This window comes from Amblyomma mixtum, chromosome 3 (genome assembly GCF_055824585.1).
Source record: "Amblyomma mixtum isolate Tamu chromosome 3, ASM5582458v1, whole genome shotgun sequence".
NCBI lineage: Eukaryota > Metazoa > Arthropoda > Arachnida > Ixodida > Ixodidae > Amblyomma > Amblyomma mixtum.
In genome coordinates this window covers 386,580,894-386,591,925 of record NC_143014.1, presented here as the reverse complement: position 1 = coordinate 386,591,925, position 11,032 = coordinate 386,580,894, and the positions used below count along the sequence as shown (strand labels likewise).

The window sequence follows — 11,032 nt, the reverse complement described above, 5'->3', positions numbered from 1 at the left end:
ACGAAACACTTTTGTAGCGAAAGCTACACTAGGCTAGCAGAAGCGCATTTTGCGGTGCCTGCAAAGGGCCACTACTGCGCATGCGCCGTTACCATGGCAATCAGCTCAGTGCGCATGCGCAGAGTCACGCCGTGCAGCTGGGATACAATCCGGAAGCGATGCGCTGGCTCCTCAGACGCGCACCATGGAGGAAGTAGAGCGGCCGCGCTCGTCATGGTAGAAGTACACGCTGCGTGAAATTGAGTCTTTCGATCCAGAAGTCGTCGCATGGTACAAGGCCGGCGGACAGCGTGAAAACGAGGCGCGAAAGGCTAAGCTGGCGGCCGATACGCCCGACGAACGAGAGGAACGTTTCGCGAAGAGACACCACCAAACTGCTGAACGACAACGACGTCGTGTCGCTACCGAAACGTCAGCAGACAAAACTGCTTTTACTACGTATATCCTGGCATAGCTGAACGGAGCCACTGCCAGATTTTTAGATCTCATTCTTGGCAGGTTCAGGCGAACATCACCCGGAAACCACGGCGAATGCGATGACGAACATGACGCCAAATTGACGTCGAAATTCTTGTCGAGCATTCCGACACCGCCCGTCCTTATGGGTTTTGATTCTTGAAAATACTTTGAAAATCGCGGTGGCGGATAGAAGCGCATGTCTACGGATGCGTCAAAGCGCCTTTGCGTCATAATATTCGTTTTTTCTTTTGCGTTAGGATTATAACCCCCATTTGCGTAAACTCCGTCCGCCGTAAGTGTGAAGCCTCATCGCTGGAAGTGGCTTTGGAAAACTCACCATGCTTAGAGTCTACAGCGGGCTTCGAATATGCGGAGCTCGAACATATCAGCCTCATTTTCCACCGGTTAAAGGAGTATATAGGCACCCAATCTTGATGGAATGTTTTCTTCTCTACAGCGATACGGAAGACGTTACTATGCACGAATCAGCATGTGGTATATTCGTCTACGACCGCTAAATAATTTATAACCAATTTTTCCAGTCGCGCTGTTACGGTTTAGCAGCCGAACGGTGGCTTTGAGGTCGAGCAGTAGTTTCATGTCATGCAAGGCAAGGATAAACGTCGATATAATCACTGCTTCATTGCTTTAATTCCTTAGAGTGCTAAAGCCAGGCTTCCTCAAGAGACAGAATGACAATGAATGTAGAATCAGCGATTATATTGCAGTTTTTCATGTCTCACGCGATCTAAAACCACTTCTTGACGTCACAATCAATCGTTCGGCTGTTGAAATCGAAACAGCACGAGAAAGAAATTCGATTATAAATTATTTATTGGTCGTAGGAGAATACCACGTTTTAATCCATGTATAATAATACCTTATGCATCATTACAAACAAGAAAACATGCATCTAAAAGTTAGGTGTCTGTACTCCTTTAAGGCCATGCGGCCCTCGTCGCAGCCTTTCACCCGGATATTCCGCGCTGTGCTTTGCATATCGTCGTCTTCGACAACTTCAACACGTGCGCCAGTCAGAAGAAAGGCAAGAGGACACGGAAACTTGGAGCCGAAAAAAAATGCGCCCAAAAAGGCGCCCCTAAGCGTCATAGGGCGAGGATTTAGCAAGTCACCCGGAACAGAAGAAAGGAAGTGCCGCCTGACCAAAATGGAGGAACTCTCTAAAAACAATGGGAGATTTAAACCACAGCAGCAGAGTAGCAAAGAACTTCAATTGTAATTGGTGTGAAAAAGTTCAGTTTTAACGCGGGAGCGTAAAAAGCGTGAGTTGAGCTCCTTAAACGACAGCTTTAAGGAGTTCGTATTTAAGAAAAACCTGCGCTGTCGTCGAAACAGAAGATAACGCAATTAGGAGTTGCGGAAATGTGACCGACGTCAGGGTTTAATTCTTGCAGTGGCCTTGCCACCATGTGGACAACTGCAGCTGCTGGGCAGACTTGCAAACATCTCATTTGGAACAATTTTCGCAGTGCGCAATGATGTGGAACTGTGCCCGTAACTACTGTAGGAAATTTTCGAGCGTTTTTTCCTTCTGAGAAATGAAAAAAAAAAAAAACCGGGAAAGAAAGTTTTCCCTGATTTCCAAGATTTATTTTTATTTTGTTTATTTTGTTAGTGCCATGGCCGTCGCTAGTCAGCCACGCCATGACAGCGGGTGAAAAAGTTCCTTCGCCCTTCTGCAATAGAGTTCCAGTGACTCTATTCCGCGAGCGCCGACAGCGCCATCTGACGGATGACGAACGATTGAGCGTGGTTCAGTCAAATCCTGCTGGTCCCGGTTCCGCTGGCTGCCGAGGGTGGAACGCAAATCGCAGAGCAGGGCGCTCATAGGCGATAGGGGGCCAATGGCTGCCCGCCGCGGAAGCTCGGTTTTTAATGTGTTTCTCAGAAAAAAAAGAATTATTACCTACCTAAGTACATGCCCTGAAATCACTACCGTCGTCGCCTCACCATCGTCTGTGGCTCTGCTGAAGACGCGCCGTTCGTATGAGGCGCAGCACGAGTGCGCTGTCATGATGAGCCAGAAGAGATAGCGTAGATCTGGTTTCCAATAGCTGCCGGTAATCCACCTACATCAAGACCTGCATCGATGACAGAAAGGAGACACAAGTTCCGCAGTGTCGGTGCTAAGTGCAACACGTGCAGGTCCGTCACCACCTTTCCCTCTTCAGAAGCATTGTCTCCACGCTCTCGCTTTGCATGGTATGGTGCAGATCCGAAGCCAACGAAAATTAACACCCTCTCTCCCATCACGCTCCAGCCGGCCGAGCGCCTAGCAGATGGGCGTAACCCTCGTGGTGTCACTTCAACCCAACACAAGTTCTCGATGTCATACTTGTGCATGTCTCCAAAGTAGGCGCCCAGCTGTCCGTTGCAGCCACCAGAGATGTACAGGTCTTCGTCATGCACGAAGGCACAGTGATGTCTGCGACCATTGCGGCGCACACCTTCCACACTTGGGTGCACCCACATCGAGCTGGTGGTTTGCAGATAATACAAGTACTCATCGTACCGGTCGTTTACCTCTATGTCGAACGCCTGACCACCCCAAACATGCCGGTTCCGACTGGTGGTGGTGGTGGTGAAAACTTTTAATTGTTGAAATAGAGTTTGGGAGCGACAGAGTGGCCCCGCTACATGGTCGGCGTCCCTAGTCCGGGACACCGCATGACAATGCCCCGTCTATCGCCCGTTTCACCGGAGCCCTTTGAGACTCATGCGAGGAGCAGTTGAGGAGGGCAGTCTCCCATACCTCTCTGGAAGGGGTAGGGGGAGGGGGAGGTGGGGAGGTGGGGATTTTGAGTACATGCCCACACCATGTGGAAGATATTGTGACGGACTAGAAGACGACCAAGCGGGCAGTGGCATGGGCAGGAGCGCTCGTGCCAGGCTCGCAGACATTAAATTGTATCATCGCCATCGGTCATGCAGTCCTTTCTTCATCCCTTGCCGTCACGTAACATTTGGTGTGAGGTGCCGGGTACCTTCTTCATCCCGGTCCCGGAGCTTAGGAGCCTGCTGTACACCGAGGTCTTCTGCGGAGAGCTCACGGCTTCGCACCTCCCGGCGCTTCAACAGCCTGCCAGGTATGCCCCGACGCCGCCGCTCTTCACCGCCCTCCCCAAGCCCCGGCCAGAAGACACGAGGACACAACGACCGCCCCAACTGCCCTGTGACCCCACTCACCGCCCACATGAGAACCCACATGAGAACTTAGAAGACTCAACGACCTACGACCCCATTGAACCGAGACCGCCGCCACTGACCAGAGAACCCATTGACCACCGACACTCACATGAGAAACAAGTACCCCAGCCCCTGCCGTCGGGTGTGTCCACGGGCCTCGACGTTGACTTCCAGAAACCGGTGGCTCCTCCGCCTTCTTGGACCTGGCTTCACCAGCTCATCATCTCTTTCATCGTGACGGCAAGCCCTTCATCTTCTCTTCTCTGTTCGTATGTTCTGCCACGACCATCGTCACGTCCTGCTTGTCATCGTCTGTGGCATTCTTCTAGTTACACTCTAGAACTAAAGGAGTACAGAGGAGTGCCCAGAACACACTTTGGAGGAGTATTTGCTTGTCCCATATTCCACTCCTTTTTCCAGAATAAAATTACTCCCTCTGGACAAAGAGTGATCCAACACCTACTCAAGGAGTACTGTACTACTCCTGCAATAGAGTACAGGCACTCCTCCGAGGGAGTAAAGCTACCACATTGAAACAGCATCCTACTACTCTTTCAGGTAGAGTTCCAGGACTCCGTTTGTTAGAGTGACTATACTCCTTCAAGGAGTATCAGCCCAGATCTTATTTTACTCCTTCAAAAGGAGTTTCACGTGTTTTAAATGTATCCTACTAATTTTCTTATTTCACATATACTTCAGAGCAAGTTGGTCATATGTTTTGCAGGATCCACCTGCGCTACATCTACAAAAGAGTAATGAGCAAAAGGAATTATAATCTTTGAGTAGAATAATTCTTGCTCATACAACTACTTTATGGCTGCACTACAGTTTGCACATTAGTATGGTGCGTTGGGAATAACAATGGTTCAAGAAATAATGACACAAATGTACAACACTGATAACTTTTATTTCTCAAGTCATTGCTGTGATTGCTGTGGCTGCCCAAAACACGCTCGGGAGGCGCTCGCTAGGATCAAGCCCCATTAGTGTCTCAAGCAGCAGACAAGCCCGTTTTGTCTTTGGGGTGTACTTGACATTAAATGCCAAGAACACTGCCAAAAGCAAAGTAGACCCATCTACCAAATCCACCGCAGTGAGCTGTAAGCGCTCAAAAGAAACTTAGATGCTGGATGATGCCGTAGCTTGCTCGGCTGAGTGAAGGAGCTTTGGCTATGCGTGCATTTCTCCGGGTGCCTGCAAACATGAATGAAAATAATGCAAGTAAGAGTCAATTCCAATGCCCTTTTCATACTATCCTACATATAACCCCATGAAAAAAAGAAAGAATACAACTAGAATGTACTGATCGTGTGTGTCATGTCGCCACTAGTGTGTACCTATATTGTGACCAAGTGCAGACACCTTTCATTGCAAACCTTCATTCAGAGCGACAATTTTATGAAGCCCAATACAATTATCACTATGCTAGTCCTTTCAAAATCTGTGTGCATGTAAAACAAGCACAGATTTACCAAATGAAAATTTTAACATGAGCAAGCTCTTCTGCAAGTATCATGATCAGCCTGACTATGCTCACTGCAAGGCAAAGGCCTCTCCCATGTTCTCCAATTAACCCTGTCCTTCGCCAGCTATGTCCAACCGTGTTCCTGCAAACCTCAGCCCATGGAACTTTTTGCTGCTTCCTGCTACGCCTGTCTTCTCTTGGAATCCACTCCGTTACCCTTAAGGGCCAGCGATTATCTTGCCTTCGTCTTACATGCCCTGCCCAAGCACCCTTTTTTCTCCTGATTTCGACTAGGATGTCTTCAACCCGCGTTTGTTCCCTCACCCACTCCGCCCGCTTCCGATCTCTTAACGTTACGCATATCATTTTTATTTCCATAGCTCGTTGCGTTGTCCTTAACTTAACCTGAACCCTCTTCGTTAGCGTCCACGTTTCTGCCCCACAGGTGAATACCGGTAGGATACAGCTGTTGTATACTTTTCTCTTGAGGGGTATTGAAAAACTGCCATTCATGATCTGAGAGAACCTGCCATATGCACTCCACCCCATTCATATTCCTCTAGTTATTACCCTTCATGATCCGGATCAGCGGTCACTACCTGCTCTAAGTAAATGTATTCCCTTATCACTTCCAGTCATTTCTAAAACCACACCTATTGTGTTTGACGATTTCTTGTCACATAATACATTGTACAGTTTAAAATATAGGGTAACCTTGAATCGGGAAAACACTTAAACCAATGACAGTTTTCTTGCTGAAGAGAAATGGCTGTTGCAATTCCTGTTTCTCAGATACCATAAACTTAATTTCATGCTCGATAATAGTGAACGAAAAATTCAAAATTTTTCATCTCAAAGAGGCAGACAACAAATTTCAGTTTGGTTTGGGTTGGTTTTTGGGGTTTAACGTCCCAAAGCGACCCAGGCTATGAGAGACGCCGTAGTGAAGGGCTCCGGAAATTTCGACCACCTGGGGTTCTTTAACGTGCACTGACATCGCACAGTACACGGGCTTCTAGAATTTCTCCTCCAGAGAAATTCCAGCCGCCGCGGCCGGGATCGAACCCGCGTCTTTTGGGTCAGCAGCCGAGAAAATTTCAGTTGCACATTTTTTTTGTTGTTTTTAATGATGCATAAGGCACTACTATGCACGAATAACCACACAGTATTCGCCTATGACTGCTAAATAATTTGTAATTAAATATCTTCTCTCTCCTGCTTCACTTTTAAAAACTGAGCAATGGCAATGGCATCAAAGGCCAATATAAGCCAGGGGAGGCATGAGGAAAACTGCAATATAATTGCTGCTTCGTCATTCATTGTGATTCCGACTCTTAAGGCAGGCTGGCTTTAGCATTGTAACTAATTAAAACGATGAAGTAGCGATATCGTAGCTTTTTTGTGCCTTCCATAACCTATACTGAACATTGATGTCCTAGCAATTGCTATGCTATTGAAACAGGCAAGAAAAGAAATCTGGTTGTAATTATTTAGCGATTGGAGACGAATACTATGCAACAATTCTATGTATACGAATGCCCAGCACGTCGCTACAAAGAACACACATAACCAAAAATTTGGTGTTTATACTCATTTAAGGTAATACTACTTCCCACGCAAGAACACGACAGCCATGTGTAAACTTTTTGTTTTCATAGTAATAAAATCTATCCAACGACAAATTAGGCGCAGCATGTCTGCTCTTTATAAATATGCAATACTGACAATGTTTGACACTAGCATTTGGCATGAACGAGATAACTGTGATTACTTCGCAGATTACGTGCCAGTCCATACTATTATGCACAATTTAGATTTGCAAATGTAATGTGTAATTCTCTATGACTGCCACGTTAGTGCACTGCAAACCAATGAAGTTGTCTTGCATTTGCAATGTTCTCACTACTTTTATGCAACACTGATCACTTCAGTATATCTGCATCGTTCTGTTAGACGGCCACGGGATAGCTAGAATTAAGGCTATTTTATGTGATGGAAACCATTGACTAGACAACAAAGAAGAAAAGCCTCAACTACTGTCCTGGTGCTGGGACGTCTAATAAGAGCTCAGAAAGACTCGGTTTCAATACGCCAAACCCTCCGCATAACATTACCCTGTGCGAAAATACCCCACCCCACCCTAGCTTAATTTCTGTCCACATGCACCAAGGCTCACTGCACCTGTTATAAATATTGCCCTAAATATTGCAATCAAGCTGCCCGTGTATGCATAGGCTATCTGTGCATGGAGAAAGAAAGAAGTTGTTAGGAATGTTTCACACCAAAAACAGAAAAAAAGGCAGCCTGTTTCTCAGAAACAGCTAAGAGCATGAAATGGTGTGTCCAAAAAGATTAGGCTGCTTTGTACTTATTTATGACAACGAGAACTGTCAGAGCTGCGCTTTCAAAAATTCAGGAGCTTTGTGCACAAACGTAGCTTCCGTATGCACGTCTTGCAGCACCAACGCTTCCGAATTGAAACGACCGATGAATATGCACAGGAAAAAGCAAATAGAGAGCGCTTGAATTTAAAAGAAAAGCTACCTTGCACAATCAGAAATTTCGCGACAGAACGTTCCAAACAGTGACGTGTACTGGTTGCGGTATACCGAATATATACCTAGCAAATAAGTGTGCGCTTTGTTAACGAGCGGGATTCTGTGGCGGCAATGCTACAGCTCCAATTCCAAAAACCTAACGCTGCGAAAATTGAGTTTTCAAAATACGTGTGAATGCACGATACACTTTTGCACGCATTTAGAACTTTCAGTTGTGAAACACAGACAACGAATCTTGTGTATGCGTCTTCCTTGGCTGGTAAAAAAATTCTTCTATAAGTCTCCAGTTTGCCTGTGTACTCCACAAATTCTAGGATCCCTGTCCGCTACATGTCAAATTTCACTGAAGCGAAAGTAATACAACCGACAGCTGATGATCTGCTAGGGCAACAGGATTTCAAAAGTTTGAGAAGGGCAGTGGGATTCCAATCCAGGTGGAGTAGTGAAATTTGACTAGTAACAGACAGGGATCCTCCAATCTGTGGAGGACACCGGCAAATTGGAGACTTACAGAGGAATTTTTTTACCCGCCAAGGAACACGCATACACAAGAGAGAACCACAGAGGACTACGGCTTTTACCAGCCCTTGTCCTGTGCAGTTCTCTCTTGTGTATGCGCCTTTTTTGGCTGGTAAAAAAATTCTTCCATAAGTCTCCAATTTGCCTGTGTCCTCAACAAACCGCAGGATCCCTGTCCACTACTAGTCAAATATTTCAACTCCACCTGGCTTGGACTCCCACCGCCCTTCTCTGTGGAGAAAGGGTGACAGCAGCTGGCAAAGGACAAGGTTAACTGCAGATCAACTGGGGAAGCATTATCCTGCACTGATTTTGACGGCAGGTTCACAAGACAAACAAAATCAACTCGAGGAGAGGGGTGCACATCATGCGACTGAATGTCAATGGCCAGTGAAAATGGCACCAGCACTGTGGAATGCACATGCAGAAAACGAGACGCATTTTTTTGTCAACTTTGAGTAGCAGTATACTGCACTTTTAAAGAGCAAAGCTCTAAAGTATGGCAACACTGGCACTTTTTGTTTTACTGGGGTGAGGGTCGTCGTGAGGGTTGAAGTCCATATTTCTTTTCCATCCACTGTGTTAATAGCGAGCTATGTTTACCTAATAGGGGCTGGGCATCTAACATCACCGTTATTTCTTTGCAGCAGTTAAAACAATACAGCATACATTTTATAACATGCTTAACGAATTTTTGGGAGCAGCATCCTTTTACCCTTCTACTATTTGTTGCTACTGAATCAGTTTGGCGTTGACAAAAGATCTGTAATAAGGAGTAATTACTCATTGACATCCACTCGAGCACAGCCAAATGGCTACAAAGGAAAGCTATACAGCTTTCACAGAAACTTCGTAGTTAAAGAAAGATTCGTCCTGGTCCGGTGTTCGAACTCAGAACCACCACTTCACTGGAGCAGTCGCTCTACCAATTTGTCCAACCTGGACGGCAAGCTTATGGTAGGCCGAGAGCGAAGTGATCAATAACTCGAGTGGGAACTGTGTTGGTCCAATGTTTTAGGACCCCTAAAACATTGGACAAACTCAGTTCCCGCTTCATGTTACCTCTAAAACATTGGACAAACTGAGTTCCCGCTTCATGTTACAATACTGAGTGACATTTTGGTCTATACACCAGAAATACCGGTAAAGCATCATGATAGAACACAATGTTTTTTAAAGGGATAAAGGAATATGTTCGCCCTTTAAGAGGGCACACATGCATAAGAGGCAACATGTGTGAAATAGTCACTGCACCTGAAGCAGTGTAAACTCCATTATGTTAGCAGCAGCAGTCAAAAGCTTCATGAGCGACTATTTCATACAGATCATGCAATTACATTCATGTAATTCAGGATCAGATTCATGTGATTATACAGGGAGGTACTGCTGCTAAGTGCACGTAGAGCTCTGCATGCATTTCTAAACCCGGCTGTGAGCCTATGTCTACGAAATTTTTCTAAATAGGCAGGTAAGGTATGCATCACTGGAAAACAATACTTACCACAAACAGCTGAGGAGAGATAGCACAGCCAAAAGCTGGAAGCACGAATGGCCCAGTAGATACTGGCAGCTGGCAACTGCAAATAAATATGTCAGAGCAACTGTTGTCAGTGGCCGTAACAATGTCATGAATGACAAGAGAAGAAATTGTCTACTGCTTCATAAATTAGAATAAGGTATTAACATAGGAACACAAAAAGCAATGAGATGGCCCATAACAAAAGAAATGAACAGGTTGTATGTGATGCACCGATATACATTTTTTCAGTAGATTTACATGACTGTCACAACCGCATAGAAAGATGAGCAGGCTGGAATACCACTATTTTTATGCATGATGAAAAGAGCGTAACTATTCGAATATAGTATGCACAGGATTTAATTATTACTACTAGGGTGCTTTGCAGCAGCACCGAAGGTATTTTTAAATTGAACGTAGCGACCAGTAGACCCGTCTGCTTTGCACAAATGACGAGAGGATGGAAAAGGCATGCATTCATTAGCAAGAAGCACGATATCTCACATCACAGCATGAAACGAAAATTGGTATTGCATTCAACAAATCTGCACAGAAATAAAAACTGCCTAGTGGCGATGCAAGTAAGAGCAAGGGAAAAAAATACCGAAGAAAACTGGTGAGTGTGGTGCAGGGAGGTCTGTGGGTAGGGTCTCGTGCCTGGGAATAGTTCCGAGCACGGAGAATCGCCGGCAGCACAGCTGGTGGCAGTCAACCAAGAATAAATAAGAGAAAGTGAAAATCAATAACAAACCATCACCGATATAGCGAAGGACTTGAAAGCGGGCCAAACAAACGAGGGATATAGCAAAAAGCTTGAAATCCTAAATAAGTGCGCAGTTGCATCCCAAACAGTTCTCAAAATCTGAAGGCGAAGAAGCATCGACACCTACACCTCAGGGCAGACGCAAGAACGATCTAACTTTGACATAATACTGTGTCAAATTCTGTTCCATGGGGAAGCACAGATAAAAATTTACAAATGACTAGGCAAGGGATATGCCCCAGCCTTTTACACGCGATCATTGTCCCCGAAAAAATTGTATGACAAATATTAAGGCGTAAGCACTAATCCGACGAGTACACACACTGAGCACTGTCTGTTGGCAGCTGGCCTAGCGCGAGTGCTCTGTCGCGCGGCACTGCCGCTCATCGTCATCTTCTAAGTAGCACAAATCAATCCGACGGGCACCAGCCGCGAGGCAACTCGACCGTTGTCAGTTCCCTTGTCTGTCCGCAGCTGGCCTAGCAAGAGCGCTCTCTAACGTGGCACTGCACGCTCATCATCCTCTCCTACGTAGCACAAAT

The 11,032-nt window shown here is 45.9% G+C and overlaps 1 protein-coding gene across 1 annotated transcript; it reads right to left on the bottom strand.

Moving 5' to 3' along the window:
• Positions 1-2,490: 2,490 nt before the first annotated feature.
• LOC149357097 (kelch domain-containing protein 3-like) lies at positions 2,491-2,952 on the bottom strand. Its single transcript, XM_089576508.1, has one exon. It carries the CDS (start codon positions 2,950-2,952, stop codon positions 2,491-2,493), a length of 462 nt encoding a protein of 153 aa, XP_089432634.1.
• Positions 2,953-11,032: the final 8,080 nt, after the last annotated feature.